At 39.8% G+C, this 26796-nt stretch overlaps 1 protein-coding gene across 1 annotated transcript in view; it reads right to left on the bottom strand.

Annotated features, from left to right (window-relative positions):
* Nucleotides 1-26796, bottom strand: part of SLC6A1 (solute carrier family 6 member 1) — a 62998-nt gene that overhangs the window by 18853 nt on the left and 17349 nt on the right. The window contains exons 2-3 of the mRNA XM_049826564.1: nucleotides 1373-1805; nucleotides 451-582 (exon numbers count right to left, since the gene is read on the bottom strand). Of these exons, the coding sequence (XP_049682521.1) occupies nucleotides 451-582; nucleotides 1373-1607 (367 nt within the window). The 5' untranslated portion in view covers nucleotides 1608-1805. The remainder of the gene's footprint in view (nucleotides 1-450; nucleotides 583-1372; nucleotides 1806-26796) is intronic.

Below are 26796 nucleotides of genomic sequence, written 5' to 3' on the forward strand. Positions count from 1 at the left end.
TTTGAACTGTTTGGCCATTGAATTTCAATAAAGACCAACAGGAGATACAAACTTCTGTGACTCTGACTAGAAACCAATGTTTACCAAATTGCTTTGAACAGAGTTCCGTACCCACTCAGACAAATCTTGCTAGATTTAAAATGCTATTTTGAACAGTCTTTATAAGTTCCTAACAAAACAAAACAAACAAACAAACAAACAAAAAATCAAAGTTTTTGAAGTTCAAAAATAAGTTTGTTGAGAGTCTAATGCCTAAATTCTGCTATTTTTAATGGGGAATGGATAATATCCTAGTGTGTTTCAAAATTGTTGTTTACACCTCAGGAAGCTAGGTTTTTCTGTAGAAAATTATGGTTTAAGTAAAAATATGAATGCACAAAGAAACATTCTTGCTCTGTCACTTTGTGCAACTTGGAAACAAATGGAAAGGAATCCAAATTCATACTGTACCTTTGAACATTGGAGCAAGCTTCCACACTCCAAGGCCTCCTATAGATGTATACTGACCAAGGGAACACTCCAAAAGAAAGAGCGGCACTCCAGCAAAAATTAAAGTAAGGAAATAGGGAATCAGGAATGCACCTAAAAAGAAAGAAGAAAAAGTCTGTTACAATGGGGAAAAACACTACTGAGTTTCCACTGTTGCCATCCCTATTATATAGGAAAAGAAACCCACATTTTTTTGCTCTTAAGTGTAACTTTTCAAAAAAGTTAGTGAAAAGCACATATACGCTTCTGAACCAGTATCTCAAGAGGCGAAAATAAGGGGAAAAATGTATCTCATTACCATTTAAATATTTCTTGTTTAAGTAAAAAGCTAAAATCCAAAACAATGTGTATTTTATTGTCTTCGTCTATCACTGGAGTATGCAGATAGCATAAAGGCTTTAACCAGAACTGGCTGCTTTCCAGCTGAAGTTAGCCTTTTATGGTAAGCTCAGAGTCAGTATTACAAGCAGTATGCAATCCTCTCAAACACTCAAACCAAAAGAAAGGGCTTTGAAGGGTTGGAGGGCAATGTGCTTTAGTTCTGCTCTGAGGCCTTATGGTCTTTTAAGAGCACCTGCCAACTAGAAGTTAGAATACACTCCATGGCAGACCTCAAAGCAGAGCACCACACTGCAAAACTGCTCCAACCCTCATGGACAAGTGTAAAGCAAAAAAAACCAACCCCAAAACAAACAAACAAAAACCACAAAAAAACCACCCCCCAAAACCCAACCAAAAAACCCAAACCCCAACCCAAACAAAAAAACCCACCTCTACAGATGAAAAAGCTGTTAAAACCAAGTTCTGTTTTACAGATAATTTTTATGGTGAGCTCTAATATACAAATATATCAGAGGTTGTAAGAATGAAACAGGAAACTTACCTCCACCATTCTTGCCACAAAGGTATGGAAATCGCCACACGTTCCCTAAGCCAATGGCATAACCTACACAGGACATAAGAAAGTCAAATTTTCCTTTCCAGGTATCTCGGTCCGGAAGATCCGTCTTCTTCTTCTGCACTTTTACTACCAAGGTTTTAGGCTTGTCATTGGTGATTGAAGCATCAACTTCCGTGGAGATCTGTCCATCTGCCACTTTTGTTCCGTTTGTTGCCATGTCTCTGGGTTTGCCTGAAGAGGCTCTGGCAGCAGCCGGACGAGAGATTTCAGCACCAGTCCACGTGGACAGCAGCTTTGCGGCTCGCGGTCACCCAACCGGGGAGTTTCGGCTTCGGCGGGAAAAACCCAACAGCCCCCCAAATGCCGGGGTGGTTCGTGAGCTAGTCCGCGGCCCTGGACCAGCTGCCGGGTCGAGCTGTGAGACACAAGATCGCAGAATTCAGATTTGCTTCGGCAGTACTTTAGGTAACTTACAAAGTGACCGGAGACCTTGCGGCCGACAGAGCTTTGCAACGCGGGTGTCTCATCGAAGAGCTTGGCTCTGCCCTTTGGGGCTTTTATTTATTGACTCAGTGGGAAGGAGGTCAGAACTAGCGCAGTCCCCCCAAACAATCTTCAAGCCACAGTTACTCATTCCCCCCCCTGACCCCCCCAGATCTCTTACGAGTCTACTGAAACAAAATAATTCCAAAATGCAGCACTGTATTTTATATATAGCGCACAGCCCAGATTTTTACATATATATATATATATACACACACACACTACAGATGGATCAGTAATGAGGTTTCTATTTCACAGCCCAGTAAATAATACATAGAACAGCCCAGAACTTGGGCAATGAAACTATTCCATTTAATCATTCTGCATTTTAAAAAGTAAAAGGAATTCCCACCATTCTCAAGTACCTTTACGTACAAGACGTTGTGGCTATCAGGAAACAGCACTTGCCACCTTTAATAGTGAATTTAAAGAGTTACGAACAGCATGCACTTATCTAAAACACCTTTCTCTAAAATACTCCAGAGGAATTAAACAATAAAACAGATGGAGCAACAGGACTTCATCCTGGGTAATGATGTTCAGTTTTACACATGGTTATAATTAACTGTTAATGTAAAGCAAATGTTTCACTAAGCTTAAGTTATAAGCACTGTAACACAACAGGCTGTAATAATGACTCCTCAGTTTCTGCTTCCTACCAGGGGTTGCATTCTTGTACCTTTTCAAAATCCATTACTGGTACTATACAAATTTTCAAAGTCTAAATAATGAAAGGAAAAATCAAGGAAGCAAATATGCATTATGAAAAAAGACCTGGGATATTTCAGTCAACTCTAAAGTGCGTGTGATGCCTGCAAACTTCCACAGCTCCACTTCACTTGGAAAAAACACAATGAGCTAGTGTCTATTGCGTGTCTACTGTATGCCCATTCATGATCGATTTATTGTCTAGTTCCTCTTAATAACTTCTTTTACCATATGCAAGTCACCAGTCCTCAAACCAGACATTACAACACATGAAACACTTGCCAGTATGAAGCTACACCTATGGCAATGTTGGCAACATTCGCCATGAGGTCATGCAAAGATCAACAATAATTTTATTTACAGACGTGTGTAAAGGAACATTGAGATTATTAGCCATTCATTTCTAATTGTAAGTTATGTTAAACATAAAACCCCACATAAACACCGTTATAAACAGTGCTTTTCTTCCACTCCTCATTTCAGATCACTACATGATTGTAATGCTTATTATAAAGCCACATCCAACAATTTAAAAAAAAAATAATCTTTTCAGTTGGAAGCAGAAGAAGAATCAGCTGTAGGTGTGCTGGGGGAAGCAGAGAAACAAGGATCATACTTGTAACCTTCCTCTCTGCTCCACTTCAAGATGGGACTCAAAGAGGGAAACTTCATCTAGGTACTTTCCCCTCCTCACAAGTCCTTCTGTGTACAGATATCTCCCCTTCATGAAACTGTGCACTTAATTTTCTGTATTTCAATGCAAGCCTGTCCACTTTTGTGTACCAATACACGTCATTTCTGGCTGTGGTCAGAAGTTTGAGCAGTTCAAGTAATGCATTTCCTTATGCACTAGAAAATAACAGATCACCATGTCGGCAAAATGGGGCTCTTGTTCTGAGGCTGGATTGAGATCACGTTGAAACTTTGACGTCCTCGTCTACATGTTTGTAAGTCGGTGGTGCAGGCAGCTCCAAGAGTACACAAACAAATGTGCAGTTTGCCAGCACCACCTACTGATGAAGATGCAGAACTGAAAGTGTTTCTTAGCCAACGGGCTGTACGAAGTTAAGGGGCATCAGGGTGTTCTAGTACTTGTACAAATAGGCCCTGTACTAGATTAGATTTTGTTGTTTTTAATGTAATTTACATTTGGCCTGTGCTTTATCATCAGCAGGAACTTCCAAGTACTGGAAGATGAGGATGGGTGGAAAAAAGAAACCCAAAACAACATAAAAAAAACCCCAATAAACCAACACTACAGAGAGAGATGTATGTATATCTCGTTTGGCTCATAATGAGGGAGAAACTCATCCTCAGAGCTGGCACCCCAGGAGAGGATCTGTGCTGAATCTCAGAACTGAACCACCAAGGCAACAGGATGGTGGGTTCACCCCCTCATACCTACAAACAGGCTCTGCAGGTGAGTGCTGGGCATAGACCCCGTCCTGGCTCTTCCAGCCCTGTCAGACCATGGAGACTTTTGGGTATATATTAAAGCCTCCGTTGAATAATGTGAGTAATTTAGCCCAGTGTAAGAGTCCATGACAAAGACAAACCGGAGAGTTAGTAAGAAAATCTTAATGAATAAAGCAAAGAACCCAGGATTTTGTGAGTCCTCCTGGAGGAAGGTGCCCACACCTGTTTGAAATGCTGAGTGTAAGGCTGAAACTTCACAAGACACCACAGCAAGTGCACATATCTATATGATGGGGTTTGGCAGGCAGCCTGGTGCTTTTAATATTAAAAAGAGAGCAGTAGTTCAAACAATCACACGTGGAGATGAGCTTAACTTTATCACACAGGACAACCTTCGGTGAATGCCCTGTTGCATGCACTACAAGTATTCAGCAACCTTAGGCAGTGGCAAGCCCAAAGACTCAGCAGAGGCTCATTTTGGGAAGATAGAAGTGGGGACAGACCAATTTGCATCTGTCCTGCCCTACCACTGCTGATGCCATTATTCCATTTGGAGAGCATGCTGGAGATTTTACTGGCAGTGGTGTCAGCGCATGGACATTTGTGCATATATGGCAATACAGCAAATCAGCATTGGACAGACAATGAAAAAAATGCTTTCATTCCATAGGCTTAAAAGTAGGGGGTTTTTCCCTGCTACGAAAAATAATTTTCCCCACGCCTAAGAAATAATAAATTACAGCAATAGAAGTAGCCTCTAACCTCCAATCCACACTCTTCATATGCAGTAGTACTTAAAAAACTATGACTTACGTACCACAATCTAGAAGAACTGGCAATACAGCACTAAAGATATTTGGTACATGCTCTCTAATCTGATTAGGCAATATCCCACAGCACTGGGATTTAAATTTAAAATTGGTCTGACATGGAATAGGACAGAAATACACTTATGTAAGCTCTGTGGGTTGGCTTGGGCAAAATGAAATACAAATTGTAGTTGTCAGCCAGCAGAGCAGGTACGACACTTGCTATTGCAATGTTACGCTCTGTGGGAAGAAGATGGAGAGATCTTTTAAATAAGTCCGTCTTTGCTCCTCCTGTTGCTTCATGCCAACACTGAGTGTGCTAGGAAGGGCACAGCAGCTTCCCACCACATTCTTCAGTGCACAATAGAGCTTCCTTGACTTCAGTTACCAGGGTTGCTCAGCCAAGAGGAGAAAGCCCTCTAAAACAGGTTTTGGATACCATCTGGTTGTCCTGAATCACCACCACATTAGAGAAGAATGACTTGAGAGAGCCAAGCACACATAGCAGCCAAGGTAATAAGCACAACCAGGGAAACTGGAACAAAGAGAGTGCCACTTAATTAATAAAAGCATTTTTCTCTCTCCTGGTCTGCGTGAAAGTGGATTTGAAGAGTTTAGAACTGGCTGCATAAAATGAAAGTGAACAGCAATATTACTATCATCTTTCACAAGTGATATCAAAAGGCAGTAAACAGTTCAGAAGCACACACAGTCACAGGAAACCCCAGTTCCTTTAAATGGTGAACCTCTGTTATGTTCAAAGTTCATTACTCCCTCCTTCCAATCCATTGTGCTCCTCCCTCCCCAGAGTGCAGCAGCTCCGAGGGCTCCACACAAGGCAAGACTATGGCAGCTCCATTCAAGAAATGCTGAAGAAATGCTGTTATATAAAATGTCACATTGGCTTCATAAGATTTTGAAGGTATTACTGCTCTAACCTGAGTGGGACTCCAGCTGAGCTCACTGTGGCCATGGGTTATTCGCACCAATGATTCTATTTGTATTGGACAATGAAGTCAAGAGAACACCATGCATATGCTAAGTTTCACAGCAAAATATATATCCCAAGTCAGCAGTGTCCTGGAGCGTATGAAATGGGATTGAAATGTAGAATGTGTAAAAAGAGGACTGCTGAGCTCATTGGACTTCCATTCTGAGATGTCCACAAGGAGAGCTTTGTTTTATTAATTCCTTTATAGGAGGGATACTGTTTGGAAGTAGTAAGCAAAATACTGTGCACATACATAGCGCACACCAGGTGATATCACATATGCTGTTCTACAACATATATAGCAGAAACCCATATGCATTGAAGAACGTCGCTGCTAACTTTTCCTACTGGTACTTCAGATCTCTTGTGAAAAATTTGGCTCAGTTATGTGAACTTCCACAAAGTGTTCATTTTGATTCAATATTTTGTGCAATGCTCACTGGCCCAACCAGCCACCATGCCACCTTTGGTTTCTTAATGAGAGGAGAATACTCCTTTATGTACAATTGCTATATTGCAAATTGAAACAGATAATTTAAGGGGGGGAGACGGGGACACAGAAAGACAACCAAAAAACCCAACCCACAAAGAGACAAAACAGACGTTCCTTTTTCTTTTGGTTCACCTTTTCTGAACCTCCTTGTAGCTTCTGCTGTCCATGAAAAGCCATCACAATTTTTAGAAGTGTTTCATAGTGCTTGTCCACCTATTTAATTTCTTAAGATGGATATGTGGAATCTAGCATCACTGTGACAAAAACAGTGATGCCAGTTGCATCCGCACCAGCACTTGATTCCCCAGGTGAGTGCTCCATAGAGCTCTGGCAAACCACGCTGAGCAAACGGAAACTAAAGCTGACTCGTTCTTTTGCAATATAAAATAATAACTGCAGCAAGAACTATCAGATGCAAGACATACGTGGGCAGGAAAAGCATAACTCTTGCAGAAGATGAACTACAGGCAATTTTATTTTCACCACGAAAATGTGCAAATTCTAAATACCACTGTCCGGTTTTTCACTTTGATTTTACCTAAAGGATTACAAAGGGCTTAGGTTTTGTGCAAATGCCTATCTGTGGAAAAGCTTGGTAGCAACAGGGCCTTATCTGAAAAACAGTTAGATTTTAGGTGAATTTAATGGCATGAGCCTTTTTGTAATGGCTTTCTTGTGTTTCGATTGCATAAAACAAGTAGTGGCTCTTAATATTTTTATTGCCTAATAAAACATCACATGATTACACCCAAATTCCCATGTTTAGTCAGTGAAGCACATTGGGTGTTCCCAAGATAATATAGCAACAAATGAAGGACCTTAGCTGGATCTTAGTACTTCTGAAGTTGGTCCAGACCACAGAGTGTATGTAGTATCTAAATGAAATTGGTTGCTTGTCCATAGCAGCTTGTTATTTTCAAGTTAAAAGCTTCCTTTTTCCCTATACAAGTCTACATTTTCAGTTTAACATGAACTTCCCTCTGCTTAATAAATAAATAAATAAATCAGATATACAGGAGTAAAAGTGCCGTAGATCTAAGCATCTGTCTGATTAAATTTGTGCAGCCAGCTACATTTCTTTCACTATTGACAACAGCAGCACTTGTAGAAGGAAATCTAAATTACACATCCTCTGAACATCTGGTTGTGTGAGCTGTACATAGACAGTCTATGCATCTCTCCACTCTTTCTTCTTAACTATTTATACACCATACATTTACTTTGCTGACATTTTGGAAAGCTATGCATGCTTAAATATGAAATGGTAATCCACAAAAGCTGCCGCATCTGCAGGTGGTGTAAATTGATGTATCACTGTTAGCTGAGAGAAGGTGAGCTACGTGCTGGAAAATCTTTAGAAGGTATATAAAAGCGCAAGAGATGCATTTAAAAACTACATGCTGCACTACAAAGATTTTATTTTATGAACAGTACTCTGTTTTGGTTGGGGAAAAAAAGTATGAATACTTGGTTGAATAAAGAATTGTGAAACAAACTTCAGGAAGATGTACTTATGGTGTATTTCAGAGGCACACAAATATATCCTGTACACCAACATTCCTCCTCCACCCCCACAGTCACCTCCACGTAGAAAAGTTACCCCAAAGTGCTGCTCAGACTGGAGGTTTTTTAAATACAGTAACACAACAAAAAATAAATATTGTCACGTCACTTATTTGACTTGACAAGTATAGTCATACCCATAACAAGAGGCAGGGCTGGTGAAAAACATGGCTTTGATCTAATCAGTAAGAAGGTATCTAAAGGAATACATCTAAAGAAAGAAGTTTTGAATGCTTTTAAGCAGGTAAAGATTGGTCAAGTTTGCATCTTGCGGTGGGATCCAACATGATTGGTATTTGCTGAATTTTTCTTGGTGCTGGGACATGCATAGTGACATGCTCTTACATGACTTCTCTGGTGTCTTTAAGATGTTAGGTTCTTCTCTGTGAAATATGGCTGACCCTGATCAACAGGTTCAGAAGTTATTGGGGGCAAAGCAGCAGGCAACAGGCTGTCAAACAATTGCGTACGCCTTGCTTCCTTGAAGAAGTCAGATGACACAACAGATGCAAACTGTAGGTTTACAATACCTTGAGCACCACTAAAATATCTCTCTCTCAAACCTCAGACTAGAACACATGCCTGGAAGGCATCAGTTTGGGGGGAAGGAGAAATGGGATGGAAGTGGCAGGAGCTTCATTCCTTTGCTCATTTGTAAACATTTACAGCTAGATTTCGCCCATACTGAAGAAACACGCTGACACCTAGTCCTTCAGGCTCTAAGCCACGACATGAAAACTTATCTGCTTGCTCCCAGTTCTAGCTACCCATAAAGGAACAAATTTTCTCTCTAGCTACCCAATAGAGCCTGCATGTGATGGAAGGAAATAAAATAGATTCCTAAAATCATTCTGTTTTGTCTCTCCTTAAAGTGTGTTAGCATTTCTATTGCACTTATCTGTCTCTCATGAGATGCACAAGTTGTCACAAGAATCCAAAGCAGCAATAAGGATGGCATGTATAACTATGGCTTGAAGTCAGTCATACCACCACCAAGAAGGAAAAAAAGCAACTTTCCAGTTTTCCAATCTTCACATACAAGAATAATAATTCAGCACTTCAGAAACAAAGACAAAAAACAAAAGCCAAACAACATCACCAGAACTGCTCACGTTTCTGTGGCACACAGAGATCCCTGCTGAGATACCTGCGTAATTTTGCGCCCAAACCACAAGTATTTACTCTCCAAGTCCAGCTTCAGTTCATTAATGAGACTTAAGTTCATCTTCCGTAGTGCACAAAGGTCTTCTGGTGAGAAATGCACTCTTGATGTAAAAGATATGAAGGTCTAACCTGCAGAAAGACCTTGTCTCTTATACAGTATAGCTATCAGGACATATTATGGTCAGATCCTTAAATAAATATTTATCACTTAACCTTCCAGAAAAATGTTTCATACTTCTTTAAAAAAGAACTTACTAGCAAAGGTATACCTTTGCAATTACAAGAGATTCTGTAATTATGCAGAAAAATCCACAATAAAATGCAAAAAAGAGAAACAAACAAGAAACACAAGGTGCAAAATCATGAAAACTGCTGGCCATATAGCCTGTAGCAAGGTTATTTTTGAAAGACAATGAATCTTGTTCTTCTTGTTAACATCAGAGTAAAGATATAGCAAAACTCACTTGCACCACAAGTGCAAAATTATCTTGACAATCTTGGGAGCCTGCCTGAAGGCTGCTTCAAAAATTGCAATGTTTTCTTATAAGCCTGTAATGATTTTCCCATCCGGACCCTGTATCATTTTTTATTTAAAATAGACAATTGATCATGGAGGGAGATGCAAGGAGAGAGAAGCATTTTCCACTCATCATGGAATTATATCAAAACTGAGTAACTGATAATCAGTCTCTTACAAGGCTTTTAGACCGACTAACATTACTTCCCCATTAATCCCGGTAATTTAAACAAGACTGTGGGTAGTTATACGTTATTTGAGTATATTATTGCTCAGCTCACAGCACAGTCTGCCCTTACTACTCTATATTTATGCATCAAAAAAATTCTGGACCAAACTGAATAGATTTCTAGCAATTTACAACAGAACCAAATGGCTCTTACAGTGTGATGTACCTGCTTGCTTAGACACTTTGGTGATTCTAACCTTATTGAATGGTGTTTTCCTTTTTGTTTCCATTGTTGTATTTCACTGCAATAAAGTCTTTGTCACAATTTCTATTGTTAGCTTCTAGACTGACTACTGCAATAAAATATAATAATTACCATCTACTGCAACCATACATTCACTTCTAGCTTCATCACAGTTAGATATTCAATAAGACTTGCTCTACAGAAGCTGTCTGGCTAAGGACAGCATTCCCATACTTATTTGGACTCTTGTCTATGGGTTGTACTCCCATTCATCTGAAGTTTTAGAAAGTAAGGTGATAATCTAAGTTACTGCTGTATAAAAATGGTTTTGCCCATTGTTCTTCATATTAGTTGGGTATCATTCTTTAGTCCTAATGGGTAATAAAAAGCATCTGTGTTGTACTAACCCAAAGGCCTTCCTTCAGATACAGTGCTGGTTTCCAGTGTAGAAAATGCAACTGCTAGAGAACATGGAGAGGCTCAAAAAAGGTCAGGACTGGTGACGGTGACTATCCTGGTTGATGCTAATACAGGCTCCAGTATCCCCTTGCTGACACCGAGGCAATAACCCAACATACCAGGTCCCTCTTGGCCACAGAAGCAAACCAAATACAAGTTTAGTGGAGCAGTGGATTTACTGTCCTGCTCTGAACTGCAGAAACATGGTTCTGACTTACAAGTACTGCCAATCCCATTATTTGCTTCCCTTACATATCCCGTTCTCCCATCCACCCTTCTCCCCTTTGCCTGGGAGGAGATGAGGGTGGTAAACAGCTTGCCCATCTACTTTTCCCCCAGTGGCCCCTGTTTTGCACCCTTATTTGATATTTGTGATACAGTTGCCCCAACAGTTTCTGCCTTGGCCAGAGCACTTCCACTGAGCTGCTGCAGGCAGGAGTTGGGCAGTTCTGACTTCCTGCCTTAAAGGCATTGAGCTTCTGCTGGCTCAGAGAGTTGCACAAAGACGAGACCTTGGAGACACACCAATGCAGGAAGCCAGGACAGAAAAAGGGAGCAGCAAGTACAACAAAAAGGCAAAGTAATTTGCCCAAGCAGTAGGCTGGTGCAGAATTTAGAGCAGAGTTTCTTTGAGTGCCAGGACAATCTCCTAACCTTCAATAATAATATTGGTACACTTCTCTAATAGCCTCTTTTTGTTTCCAGCACATACAAATGATTAGGTATGAAAGACTGTTTGCCTTGTGAAGGCAAATAAAGACACATAAAGGCTTCAGCAAAGATGACAGTCTGCCTCTATGCAAGAAAAATAATAAAAAAAATAAATCTCAGTGTAAGTAACTGGAGGTAGTATTTGTTATTTAATTTTTACCAGTCTGGCAAGTTGCATGTTACTTCTCTTCCCAAAGAAGTGAATACCCTGATATGCTACAGCCACATTTGCTGGCAGGTAGCCTTCCTCTAGGGCAAAGAGAGGGAGGAGGTGGTCCCCTGCAGTGTTGCTGGAAGGGTGTCACTGTGTGAGTTGGACTGGAGCACGGCAGCACCCCTCTTAGTGAGACTAGAGCGCTGCTCAAACTGCTCCTTTAAAGACAGCCAGGGATCAGCAGTTTGCACAGGCTGGTGGACACAGGAAAGCAGAACTAACTGTATGAAACTGGTCTACCAGGCCAGTGTCCCTTAGATCAGGCCAAATCTGCCATAGCCATTCCTGGGGCAGCAATCACACTGGGGTTACTAACGCTGTTAGAAGCCGATGAAAACTGGCACACTGCCTAATTCATTAGGAGCTGCTATGTCCCTGAAGACCTACATATTTCCTTTGGTGAAAACATGATGTGAAAACATGATCTCAAACACTCTGTCTTCCTTCTGTATGTGCTGATCAAGTCTCCCAGGATTTTGGTTTGTTTGAGGTCTGTAAGCATCTCCCATCTGTCACTGTGTAAACTTTTTGTTGTTGTTGTTATTGTTCTGGGCAAGAGTAGTTACAAACATGTTGCTCCACATGTCAGAATACATCAGAAATAGCATCATTCCAGTCTGAAGTTTCCCGTATTTAATGTAAGCACTGACTATTGATCACCAACCTGTGAACAACTCCTGTTTTGCATCGACACTCACAATGTTGCGCTGCTACAAGAAGCCCGCTGTTGAAGGGGGGAGCTACAGCAAAGGCAATGCTACCTATTGCAAGCTGTATGCCCTGACCAAGCTTTTCAAAGCCAAAATTGAAAGAATCTGATCCAAACACTCAGAATTACCCAGTATTTCACTAAATGCACAGTGTTCCTCAACCTGTAATTTCCCAACTGTAAATTCCCAGTACCCAATCAGGCCAAATTTAGACCAGACACTGTCTTAAAATGGATATCTAATCTGAATAGGCTATTGTTAACTCTTAATGGTTGAAGGCATATCTTCACCACTGGGGGGGGGGGGACACGGAGGGAGGGGAGAGAGAGAAATAAAACTTTATATAAAAAGAATTGTAAACACTGTTTTAGCCTTAAAAAAATTACACGTTTCAATTTCTTGCTTCCTTATGAAGCCAAAAGGACTAGGAAAACAATTTCTGCAAAATGATGATGAAGAAAACTTAGCCACACAGTTTCAAAAGCTGTGGTTTAATAAAAACAACAGAGTTTGGGCAACAAAAATACATATGTTTTGAGCTGGGTATTTCCCTTCATCCAATGTACTCCTGCTGCCACCTCCAGCTTCTAAATTTGGGGATATTTCGGGTTGTCATAAATCTGAAAACACTGCCTAAAAGTGCCATGGCCAAGTTACTCTTCACAGGATGACATCTTGGCATATATGAGATCAGATTTTCTCTGTGTGACTGGGCAAGTCGCTTTGGATGACATCCAGAGTGGGATGTTGTCTAAAGCTTAGAGACCAACCCAACAGACAGGATCCACAAAGCTCCATGCATCAGATTCAAGGCTAGAAATACATTTTGACAAACAGAGAGCTAATGGTCCACATTTTTAGAGGCTGGGTATGCCATCTTCATGCGAGTCAAGCTTCCTTCAATTTGTGTTGCTTTAATGCAATTCATTCCCTCCCCACATCCCCCCAACCCCCACAAAAACCCTCATCCAATTTTAGCAGCCATATATAACACAGGCCTGAACTTCCCCAAGCCTGGTGGAGAGGAGCAGCTATGGCAGATGCTCTGTTTCCTACTTTACATGCCTATCGACTGACAATAGCAGCTGCCAACACTGCTAATTCCAAATGATTCTAATTCTGGTGCTGCCTCTACATTTTATATCATGGCTTATTTTAAATAGCCCTATTTTCTGAATAAGACTTTACATTTGTGATTCTTACATGCAGTTATCATATACTGCAAACCAAACCAAACAAGAAAAGACTGCAGGTACATGCACATGTTAATGCAGTTAAGATTCTTGCAGGAGAAGCTAGAATAAACATACCCTTTTGGAGTGGGGTGTGGAAGAGAGAGAAAGAAAAGCCCTGAACCTGACGTTACCCTTTTCAGATACAGCTCCAAGCTAAAGCCATGTTTTCTTTCTGTCCTATTTTCTTTGATCTTCAAACTTCAATCCAAACCTTTAAGTTTAAATGGGATTTCATTCTGAACTAAAAGCAGTTTAAAGGGAAACAAGAAATTTACCCCTCCTGCCAAATCATGAATTTGAAGCTGCAATATCGAGGTGCCTAGCAAATCTATAAAACTTTCTGGCTTGAAGTGATAAGGACAAACAATCAGGAAATTCACTCTGAAGGTAGGAGATAAATGGAACAATTTGCTTTCATTTCACTTAAAAAAAAAAGAAAAAGAAAACAAAAAAGCTCAAGATAAACTTGAGAATTTTGCAAGTGGCCAATACATGAAAACCAGTCATTGTTGGTTTTAACTGATGGCTCAATTGCATTACAATACTGACAGGGCAAGGTTTCGCTCGTCCCAAATAATTTTAAGCCTACATTGAAAGCCTGTCTCAGGACAAGCAGTGGGGTCAGATTCTGCTCTAAAACATTGGCATCACTCTGAACAAAACACAAATGCATTTTGTAGCTAGGTATCTAAGCCCTAGTTCCCTTAACAACAATTCAGCAGCATCTCAGACTCAACTTTCTGTAACTAAATATCCTTTAAGAGATGCAAACCTTCTCTTATATTCTCCATACTCTCATAGTAGCAAGTCTTCTACACATGACAATGGGGCTCATATTTGGACTTGGCAAGGTACCAAACCTGAGGCTCTGGGTGCATCTTGCTGGCACGTCAGCTGCAGGCTCTGGGCTGAGAGAATTCGGGATCCCTTGGTCTAGGACAGTCATATCTGTGTGGTGTGGCATTTTATTTATAAGGCTAATAGTGTACCTGAGTGTTTTTTACCTTCTGACTACAGTGATGATTCTGAACAGGTTTTAGCATAGAATTATTTTGAATACATTGAAATGTAGTACATAGGTTTCCACTATGGAGGATATGCATTGTAAACCAATTGCTACAATTTTGGTTTTACCTACCTCTAGCTTTCTAGCTACTAAGAAGCTTCAAAGCTTTGCTGCTTTGGTCAAAAGAAACAGATTGAACAATCTCCTTGGGCATCCCCTGTATACCCACTAATAACTCTTCTTGTTTGGGACCATTAAGAATGGCTAGCTCTCACACAAAGTCATTCATTTCAAATATAAGACAAAATACCCACTTACTGCAGTATAAACATAGGCTAAGAGTTTTCTATCTCATGAATGAATTGATTTGGGGGTGGGGTTATTTATTTACTGTAAACTCACCAGAAGATATCCACGTACCAACACTGACATTACTCATAACTGAAAGCCAACTGATAAGGTCATGAAGCCAGATAACACCAAATGTTGGTTTCTGTCATGAATCAAAGCCTGCTACTTTTATCAAACAGAAGGACAAGACACCATCTGGTGAACACCAACTCATCAAGGAGAACACAAGATAATTTGGAACCAAAGACTAATGCTGCAACCTGAAAACGACAGTCAATATCTGGGGCAATTTTCCCCTCAAAGTCTATGCCCTAGAACTAGTGCTTGCCAGTTCTAGAAGACCTCTGACAGTGACACCGATGCCACACTGGCCCAGTACTTAACTGGCGTAATTAAGCTCAACAGGAGTCCAGACCAACAAGCAAGAGAAGTAGAAAACCTGCAAGTCCCAGATAAAATATGCCATCTGGGTAAGCTAAGTGCCAGGTTTCTTGTTCACAAGGGCTAGGCAAATAGGCTGTTTTGAGAGACAGCGGAGGTGCTTGAGAAACCTTGTTAGTACTATGTCAGGCCTTGTCAAAAAGTGTTAAATCTTCAGTTTCAACCCACCGGCCATTTATATTCTAAGAGGACAGCTGTTCATTCAAAGGCACAATTTAATTATTTAGTATCAGTCACAAGACACCATTTTCCTTGATCTCAAGGGGCATATTTTTTGGTATAAAGTCCAAGCTGAAGTCTTAGAAGGTGAACACGTTTCTCAAGGAGGCAAAGGAGAGGGTTATCTTCCCCCCTGCCATTTGTTTGAATAGTAAGCCACCTGAGCAAAAATATTAGACATGGGAGATATGATTTTGCTGATTTTTCCCTGAAGAAGATAAGGTTAAGCTTGCCCTTTTCTAAAGGTACATAGTTCATCAGAAGAAGTTTAAAAAGGAAAAATGTGTTTTCATATCAGGTAAGAGTGCACATATGGCTTACCTTGTTCTCAAAATGGATAAGCCTGCACCAATCTGCAAGATTGACAGCTTTATTTCCATCTGCCTGACCTGAACAACAGCACGTAAGAAAACATTTTTCCAGATCCACACTTGGGGATTTGAACATTCATACTGATACCACTTTAATACCATTTGACTGTGTCCGTCCCCGTCCCCCCCCGCCCAGTTATATCTATTTAATTATATCAGACAAAACCTTATTTGCCTGCAGCAAATAATTTGGAATGTTTTTTCCCCTTTTTGGAAACTGCTTTTTCTCCCCCTCAGCCTTTTACAGCCTTCCAATTGCAAGGTTTGTGGAACTTGCCAAGGGTGAAGGAATCTAATTTGCTAATTCAATCATCATTTGCAAATTAATGACTGTAAGCATGTATAAAAACGACATCTGAAACACAAGCTATGTTGATGAATACATTCTCAGAGTAAATAAAAGCACCTTTCAACTGAAGCACTTAAAGCCTGTGCATATTTCCAATTCAAGAATTTAGCCTCTTCCTGGACAATGGCTCTATTATTAATGGAATTAACAGTAATAAAAACACAGCCCAAACCTCCCCCCCAGCTGGACTGCTCCAAGAACTCTGGCTGGAGCCTAACTTTTGGTTTAAGGCAGCAATCACTCAAGCCCCCTCTTAGAACAGGAGGAGTAATAAGCCATCTACTTCTCAATCAGTAGAGCCTGCTTCAGATTTACCCAAGAAATCACATTTCTTACTATTTCTGTTTAACATTACTCAAGCCCCCTGAATTCCAGCACAGATAAAAGCACTTATGGGGATGAGACATGTGTTTGTAAGGGAAATAAACAAACAAAAAACCCCAATGAGACCCAACAGCAACAGTTCTGTAGTATTCAATTCTGTGTTTTAACATTGCTTTGGGTCAGATCTATAATTTATATTTAAACCAATAACCCTCCAAAATCAGCAAGAATTCAGTTTCAGCTGTGATCCTTAAGCACATCTGGAAATCCTAAGCTTAACAACCTGTAAAATATGCCTGTCACTAAGCTCTGCTCTGAGCTGACAGAGAGTATCTTCACTGGAAAAAGCAGTGCATACATAAAATACAGAGCACATTTCTGGCATTCAGGTATTAGAAAATGACCCCTATCTTCAGAGTGTCCAAATTAGATTATTGTGCCAGAATTTCTCAAGTGGTGATCCGAGAAAAGTGCCCTCAGGCAATCACAGATGCAATAATAGTCTCTCTTAATTTATTTGAGAAAACAGCCTGAAAATTGGGACAGTCATATTTTCTTGCCAATCGAGAAAATCTGTATTCTCAGCTGCTTATGGATAATAGATAAGCAATGTTATTCATCAGCAGGCTTCCAGTCTCCCAATGTTATTTAGGCTGGATTAGCATCTATTCGTCTCCTGCCACACCACAGTACATGTTCTACTCCACACTTTTCCCTTCAAAGATTTCACTTAATCCTACCGCAGTGGCTCCTCAGGATCGATGCATTCTACTTCAATTAGTATCTTAGTACTGCCCAGACAATGCTTCAAGGCAGGGGCAGATTTCTAGGCAAAAATGTGGACTGGATCTTAGAAAAACATGTATTTTCACACTGGAACAAATTAGGGAAATATTGGTCTTGCACAATGCTTATGGGTTCTCCCACCAGCAATAATTCCTTGCTGTCAGAATGTTACATGTAACAGCCTTTAAATGTTAAAAATCAATATAGGATCACTTGTCTATTTTACAGCAAATATAAACAGAGTCTCAGAAAGGTGAAATGGCCACAAGCATCTAACAGGAACTGATTAACCTGGAATTGGAACCTACTCCTCTTCATGAAAACCACATCTCGCTTTATAGCACAAAGATTTCCACATTATTCAAAATGCATGTTTTCTGGAACTAGAGGATCAGTTGGTTGAATGGCTATAAACATTTCAAAGTGCAATCTTTTCCCATACAGAGCTCAGTATGGTAGTCTATGACAGATAACATTCAGGTTTTCAAAGGTCGTGAACTTTGTTGACTATGAACTTAAAAAGAATAGCTTACATAACTCCTGTCCTTTCCCTTTCTATCAAAATCAGAGTGTAATTTGCAGTATCCAAAAGATTCGCCTTACCAGTTCCCATGTATTTGAATGAGCACTTTAATGGTAATTAGGTACCAGATTCTTGGGGAGCTTTTAGCATCTGAAGTCTGACTATCTCTGCTATAAACAACTTCCCTCGTCACCTGTGGAGTTTGATTGCAAGAGGGGCAGGATAGTAGTAAGCCAAAACTCAAACCATTATGTAGTAAACGCTTTTCACAGAATAAACCTCAAAGAATCCTGAAGGACAAAGTCAGCTAATCCTCCAGAGCGGATTTCAAGTGCAAAGCAGAAAGAGCCTCCATTTATTATCAGTTGTTACAATCATAATCATTTCTGCTTTTCTAACATTTATTTAATGTAGCTAATTGAAAGTAGGTCAGAGTAGACTGAAGTCAGGATGGTACCGCTTCAGACTACTTCACTGTGGTTAAGCACGGACAAGGAAAATTCAGAGTGCTAGTGGTAAAGATTCCATGTATCACATAACAAATAAGCACAAGCTACAGAAAGTGTTCATCTACACTAAACAATGCAGTCCAGCACCAAGACAGTTAAAATGGCTCTGAAAAAGCTAGCTCAGCTACTGCATGCAGCCCAGTTGAATAAGCTCATCAACTTACCCACTGTAGCATTTCTAGTACCCAAGCTAATTTGCTGAGTTAGGTTTATTTGCTTGACTATGTTGGCACTGGTAATTTCAACACTATTTGCATCACTGCAGTATGTGGTTTCTGTTGCCCTCAATTAATATTTGTCAGTTTATCATCACAGTGCCACAGTTTAGCATACTTTAGTGACACTATTGAGTGGTACACAGCTGAAAAACAATATAGAACACTATATTAATAGACTGAGTCAAAGGAAAAGTAAGATTCCCAACCCGTGTTCATGGAGTAGTAAAAACCAACCGTTAGACCTTTGCTCAGTGAGATCTGACATTGTTCCTTATGACATTATTATGCCTGTTCACAGACTTCCAGACTATCTGTTTATTTCATTACTTTCACATTTCCATTTTGACTAGCTCCTGCATTACTGAGAAGTGACTGTCACTGTTGCGAGGGAGAAAGTGGGAAGGAAAGAGTTGACTCTGCTGAAAGCAAACTAAAAAACTCCTCTAGTCTCATAGGCTGTGATTACATACCATGCTTTTTACCCAAAACCTCTTAAGTCCATCTTGTGCTCTCTTTCTCCTGCCTCAAGTATCTGAAATTTCTCTGATTTTTTTTTTTCTTAAGAGAAGTCTGCCTTTCCAAGCAGTATTCAGATTAAAAAAGAAAAAAGAATATTTTTCTTCTCCCTTCTGCCCCTTATGCCATGTAGAAATGACATATTATTGGATACAAATCTATGACGTGATTAGTGAACCAACTCCTAGAGGACCAAAGATTATGGTGACTACCACAAAGTATGACTGATATCAACTACCAAGATATAAGGTTTGGGGCATTAAAAAAACAAAAACCTAAAAATCCCAGCCTACTCTTAATCACTAAGCAGACCTGCATGCTATCTGTTGCAGTGTTTAATTCCTGGTTCAGTTTTGTCTGTGCTACTTAAGCCTGACATGTATTCCACACATTTTCTCCCACTTTAGCTCACAGATCTTACAGCTCTTTAGGCCAGTCATTGCAAAATTTCTCATTTAAGACCAACCACTGTATTAATTCTGACCTACTTGATGAAAATTGTTGCAAGACCCATAAATAGGAACCGTTTGTTGACATCTGATAAGATAGCAGATAGCCACAGCTAGGAACCTTAGTTTCTCAATTGCTTTATAAAATTAAACAAGCAATGCTGAAAAGCTGAGTAAGATTTCTGTTAAGAATGGGTTTTATACTTAAACAACAAATAATTGTTAAAAAATAAACTGTGTCATAAAAGTGGATGTACTGCTGTAATTATACATACAAAAAGGGCTACCTAAAATCTGAAATGAATGTATTTCTTGGCTGCTTCACTGCTCTAGATTATTTCCTTTTAAAAACAACAACTATCTTCAGACCAAGGAAAATGTTGAAGGTGGCAGGATCTCTCCAAGTCCCGAATATCCCCCATAAAGCTACACTTTCAGGTCCTACCAAGCAAAGAGCAGCTTAATTGCCTGCAATTGCAATTCCAGCCACTACAAATCATATACAGCTCTCCCAAGAAAGCATTAAAGGGCTAAGACTTAATTAGCATCCCTGATTAAATAGCAATTCATACAGCCGTTATATCTTCCATCTAGGGAGTGCAGTTCTCTGAAGAAGCAGCAAAGGAAAAAACAAACACACACACCCCTCTCCACCTCCAATCCAAACCCCACTACCCACTTTCTTCAAACTTTATCATCGCAAATGTTCATTATTTATGACGGAAAGGCTATTGCCAGGCACACTTTGAACGCTCCTAGGCAAAGTTTCCATTCACATGCTTGACCTATCTGAGACATTACAGACCCCAGTAGAAATCATAGTAATTGTAACAATATAAAGCAGGAACCAAGTATGAAAAGACTCCCACAGGCAGTCATGTTTCAACAGCCTGCAGTACTGGGGGAGGAAAAGGGGGCAACCCCCCCCCAACAAATGACCACAACAGAAAAACCCTACATCGTTGATAAAATTCTAAAGAACAAGCATTTCTGAAACTCAGCTCAGCTTCTATTCTTCCCTTCTTCCACTTCATACTTCTGAAACACATCACAGTAGGAGAAGATTAACTCCTTCTTGGGACAGCTGGGATTGCAATCTTCATCCCTCTTGCTTGTTGAGAATCCTGAAGTGATGGAAAAAAAGTGAGCAACAGCAATACTAAGAGGCAGAGTATATATCCATACAGACATCCTCTCCATGTTTGGATAGGACAACCACGGCAGCAGCCAGAAATGACGATATGCTACAGTAAGTAAGAGCTGGTGGTTCTGGTGTAGGAAATCCCTTAGTTCCTGAATTTCCACTGCCTGCATATACTTATTCACTTATTGGCTCTGTTCAAAAGGTGCTAGCTTGTCCCTGTTTCTTGCTAGATTTGGGAAGATCTCCAGACAAAGAGGATGTGTGTCTGAGTGTGGTAGTAGTTAATGGAACAGAAACAACTACTTATCACCAGACAGCTCACACACAGGTTGTGCTGTCCGCAGGCTGGAAGGATCATGTCAGCCCCTTGTCAAGCCTGAGAACATGCTCATTTTAAGATGCCATGCCAAGTGGGAAAATTTACAAGAAGCAGTGACGAGAAAACAACAACAAAGAATTATGGAAAGGGAACAAAAGTAATTTAGGATTTCATGTGCAATGGACCATCAAAGAATTTTAACAAGTATTTTGACAAGATTAGAGGTATACAGGTGCCAGAATTAGCAAGATGGACCTTCTACTATACCACAGACTATCAGTTTTCAAATCCTGAAGACAGATGATTTTTGGCTTTTAATGATAAGGCATGGCATCAAGAACTGATTTATAAGTGAGGTCCTGGATACTACCCTAACTGCTCCAGGGGAGCACATTGAGATTTTGGAAGCTTATGTCTTAGACAGTGAGAATTACGCTGCAGCAATATTCCTTCACTCATCCAAATTGGAAATCTTAGATAAGTGAAATAAGTCTGTGATAAGGATAAATACACTGTCTTATGACAAGACTCCAGTAAATTACCTAGACAGACAGAACAACGACAGATGGGATATCAGAGAAGGGTGAAAAACTGTACTTAGTGTTTGAAATGTCATTTGGATACTGTTCACTACTGATGTGCCTTCTGGGGTTTGCAAAATCCTTGTTCCATTGGCCTTCAGAAAGCCAGAGGTCAAATTTACATGTAAAAATCTGAATACTCATCCATATTTGAGCATTCCCTACCTACTGGTAAAAAGCACTTTGTTCTTGACTAAACTTTCTGGAAAAGATCTGTTCTTTGCAGCATAGCTTAACAGTCCATCCCTTATGCACTACACACACTCCTGTGCTTCTTCAAGCATTCCTCAATTTCTGCCTTTTATCCCATTTCACACCCTTTTCTTTACAGAAAACGTGGACTAGCATACATTCCTGTAGAACTGAACGAAACGCCTTTTTCCATCACGATCTTCCCTTACAGTTATCACCTACTAAATATTATATAGCTATTTGATATCAACATTCAAAGTATTGCGTGCTTCGTGATGCTCAACAGCCTCACGAGTGGAGTTTGTCTGTCATTTCTCTAGCTTAGTTAATGCCACTGGTTCTGAGAAAGTGAACAATCAAGATTTTTTGGATGAAGGCCTTCCCAGTCCCAAAGAACTCAAGGCTATCATTGAGCATGCAAAATAATTTACAGATGAGTCTGAAGCAGTTTCAGTTATTTGCACTGTAAGACATGACTGCTCAGTTGAAGAAAGAAGCTTGGAACAACATACGGTACCAATTACCTATATCCTCCTGTAACCAATACTTTTTTGTTTCAGATACAATTTATCTGTACTGCTTAGCAGCTCAGCTGTCTCTCCCTCTTCTCTTGAGGAATACTACCACATGCAGATGCTGTTTATATGCTAGGCAAATTATTTCTGCAACCATACTCTTCACAATAAGCCTATCATTGCGTCCCATCCAAAAGGTAAGCGTCATAATCCGTGACCGTGAAAAATGCCTTGGCATTTTTTGAAAAGTAAATCCAGAGTCTTGGCAAAATTTCAGCTTTGGTAATTGCATTCTGTGTATCTGTAGTTCTTATTTTCTAACCAACAGCTGATGAATTCTACCCCAGATGTGGCTGGTGGCATATCCCCCATTCCAGGAAGCTGTTAAAAACAAACTTAATAATGAGCAACATAATTATAAGCCTTATTTCTCATGTATCTGCTCTACAGGTATTTTTATGCTCTTTTTCAGCTCCCAGAATCCCATCACAACAATAGCTGGACTCAATAGAAATCACAGGACTAAATCTCTTGAGGACACTTTCTCTTTGAAATGCTGGTCAGAAACCCAGAGAGAATACCAATGGCACATTAAAGCTCATTTCCCTCAGCCTACAGCAGCAGCTTGGTAGTGTTTAGTTACCCCCCCATTTAAAAGTTTCCAACCCTTAGCTGAAAAGAAAGTCCCACAGTCATATGGGTAATAGTACCAAATACTAGCTTCTGACAAACAAATCTAAAGGGAAGAAAAAGTCCTATGCATTTTGGAATAATGGATTTGGCATCATTTCCCTTTGCACTGTTTTCGTAAGACACATTGTCATATTTAAGAGCAAAAGTAAAACAAAAAAAAAATGATTGCAGAAGCCAATTACAAAAACAGCTTCCTTTAGGAAAAGAAAAAAAGGAACTGACACACATGAAAACTGCTACAAAAAGCTCCCCAAATGACATAAACATCTTTCTATCCTTGGATTATGTCTCAGGGTCCATTAACTTCAAACAATTTGGAAATGATTACAACATGCTATGAAAAGCACTTCTTTAAAAAACAGAAAAACAAAGACAGCAGTATTATGAGATAGCATGTTTATTTTATGTCAATGGAACATCCTTGCTCAGTTTATCAATTTCCAAAAAAGCCCCAAATATGTGAATTTTGTAGTGGCAGCTCTGCAAGCTCACCTGAGATCTCAAAGGGAAGAGTTGTTCTGAATAGCTCATCACTTGTCACCACCCCCCAGGCTGAACACTTGTCATAGTGTCATGTATTGCCAGGTACTCAGCAATTTGTTGCAAAGGAGAGTGCTGGATGTTCAATAGCCCTCCTGAACTAATTTTTCTTACATTTTGAAAACAATTTTCTAGGCCATCTAGCTGGGAATGTCACCTTCCAAATGTGAAGCAAATAACTGCTGCCCTCTCAAGCTCTAAGAGAACACAACTTTCTGTAGCAGAGCATTGAGCATTACTTTTCTTTTTATTAAATACATACAGCAGTGATGGCATAGACAAAATACAGTATTTTTTCATAACTTAAATCAATATTTGATAGAATTACATATTTTTCCTCGTTAAACCTAGTTCTGCATATTTTATTTTATTTTTTTTTTTTTTTTTTACGAAAATGGATAAGATTTGCTTTAAGCTAGTGAGATTTAAGCACATGCTTGAAACGAAGTTAACACCCAAAAAGTTTAACACAGCTGAATCAGGTCCATATACAAGGCAAAGTAGCTCTGGCCAGTAAGATTGAATGTCAGGAGATGTGGGCTGGATGGTCATCTCTACTATGTGTCTCCTAAGATAGGTTAGAGATGTCACAATGTCCCTGAGTCTTACTTCCTCTTTATTATTAGTTCTCAGACCACACCGATGAAAAAGGTGTATACTTGAGTGAGACCCCATTGAAAAAAAGGCAAGTACAGTCCTTTAGCTTCCCTCAGATTTTCCTCTTCACAGCTATATTACTTGTGTGGTATAGCTGAAAATAATATTAGCTGAGGGCTGTTCTGTATTTGTTTTACTTGGGTCTGCATACAAATTGCTTAAACCTTCTGTTGTTCATGAGCAAGCCAAACATAGCTCTGCTGCTTCTCTCAAATTTCTATGTATGCTGTGACGATATGGAGGAAAGCGTTCCTGAAAGCAAAGAGGCATGGTTCCAACAGAGACCTGCAAGGGAGGAGATGGCTCCATTTACTGGGGAGGGCTAAACATCCTTTTTTGCCTCACTACAAATGCTTCAATTAAAAAAATCAAAAAGCGGAGATCTTAATGGCTGGCTCAAGGCTTCACAGTAACTGAGTGAGAAAAACCTAGTAAGCACTTAACTTCTCTGGTTTCTGTGCCTAGGAAAACTAACAAATATTCAAAAGATGATCTTACTTCAATGAATTTTAAAATAAAACAAAACAAGGATTATATTCCATACCAACATTTCTGAACAAAAGGCTGAGCCTAATGCAAGACCACTGACCAGCAACACATCCCTCATTGCAGAGCTCCTAGGTAATAGCTACAGGAATCAAGGAATACAGCAGAAAAATCTCTTCCGCTCCCTCCACTGTCCCCGGTACCTGGATGGCAGGAGAAGGACAGGAAGAAGTAGACAGCAGGCAGAATACCTCCTTACCTTCCACAAAGAATTCCAAGGCAGCTCTTCATTCACAAGAGACTGTTAGAACTTTGTGACCAAACCACCACTCTACCCCACGAGCAATGAGTTTGTAGACCTCAATATTGATGGTTTTTTAAATTACTAATTAAAGGTAACTACACCAACAATATTCCAGTGACTCTCATTCATCTACTAAGACAGAAATAAAGCTGTCTGCATTTCACCATAGTAGCATTTGGCTTTAGGAAGTTCCCTAACCACTTTGTTTCTGGATTTCAAGCTGGGAACACTGTGGTCCTACAGAGTCATGGTATTTCTAAAGGAACTAAAACTGTCCCTCAGGCTTCACTCCTGCAAGTGCATTCATCTATCCATCTTGTAGGCCCTCCTTCTCACACCAAGAGCTTGACTGAAACTCCAAAAGTTTGGAAGTAAAATACTGTTCCCATTTATACAGGTCTCAAAATTCTCAGCTGAAGGAGGACAATATTGGTCCCACAATTCTTCCAGCCTCAGGAACGGGAGGCTGAAGAAATACAAGCTCTTTTTGAGAATACAGAGTTAACCTTGGGAGGGAAAGCATTCAAAAGACTGAGAACTGTCCCAAAACAAATACTGACCTATATAATATAATAGGTTTTGTTTACTGAGGCATGAGCAGATACTACTTCACTGATTTAAGTGAATAGGCTCAGCGCCAAAGCTATCAATGGAATTATATCTGCTTATGCTGCTGGGAAGTTCTGCTCTTTGCACAGCATTCGGTGAGGTGTAAAATGAGGACTTAATGTTACTTGCTTGGACTCATTTCAAAAGCAATTGCTGCACCTGTTCATACCATCATACACACACAGTAAGTTCTTCTATTTTTCCCAGAACCCAATACCATAAAACTGGATTGAAATAATAAAGCTATGATTTATATTCCTAAACCTTTCTTTATTATTTACTAATCACCTCCTTTCTAAAATGCATTCACTTTCCTTAAAAAAAAAAAAAGGCAAAAAATCTGTTCCTGCCTATTAGACAATAACCAATTCTTTGCATCTTCTCTTCACAAGAAAAGAAATCTTTCTGTATTGCACAATACTGAATATGAACAATATATCCTGGCTTCTCTGAAGCTGTATCTTCCAGGTATTAACTAGGAAATGGAGACTCCTAAAGAATAATGCACAGAAGTTAAATGTATACCCCTTTGAATGTAATAAAATAACAAATGGCAAAACAAGCCAGATTTCTTCACAGACAAATAGTAGCTCTTTATCTGCATAGCATAGAGTGAAGTGTTCTCTCCTCTGATTTAGGTCTAGCCAACCCAAAGCAGTCATAATGGACTTACTCTAAATATACTGCCAGACTGCAGGGATTGTGCAAATGGAAGTCTTGGTTCTGTTAAGCGGTGAATATCCTCAGCTTCCACTGGGAGCTCACGCTGCTTTGAAGGAAAAGGGCATTTGGCTAAATGAGCAAATTTTAACAAGCCTAAACAAACAAACAGCACACCATGCTATGCAGTTATAGCAGTAAGGAAAGAAATATTCATCTTCTTATAGCTACAAAAATTTGCTTTCAATGATCAACTTGGAAGAAGCAGAGAAAGTGAGCAACCTGAGTGACATGCATATAGCTTCTTGATTTGTTAAAAATTTTCTATAAGCCATTCAAAGGTAGACAAATGACAAAATCAGCTCACACAGTGCACATGCATGGACCTGATGACCTCCAGAGGTTCTTCCCAATCTAAATTTTCTATGATTGTGTACCATGAGTTTTCATGATGCCCACCACACCTCTAATGGTGGCACACCGCTTGGAAAGCCTGGGAGAAGAAGGAAGTGTCAGGCCCCTGGACTGCAGCTTCTCTTGCTTAATTGTTTATACTAAGATAGCTGCTGTGGATAAAGCTTTCCAACAAGGAAGGCAGAATAAATTCTCCTGGCCTTTTTTTTTTAATAATAGGCCAAATAAACTCCATATATTGTTTCCTATTTGCGTAAATGCTCACTGAAGTACCTCCAACCAGT

Source organism: Accipiter gentilis, chromosome 23, assembly GCF_929443795.1.
Source record: "Accipiter gentilis chromosome 23, bAccGen1.1, whole genome shotgun sequence".
Taxonomy (NCBI): Eukaryota; Metazoa; Chordata; class Aves; order Accipitriformes; family Accipitridae; genus Astur; species Astur gentilis.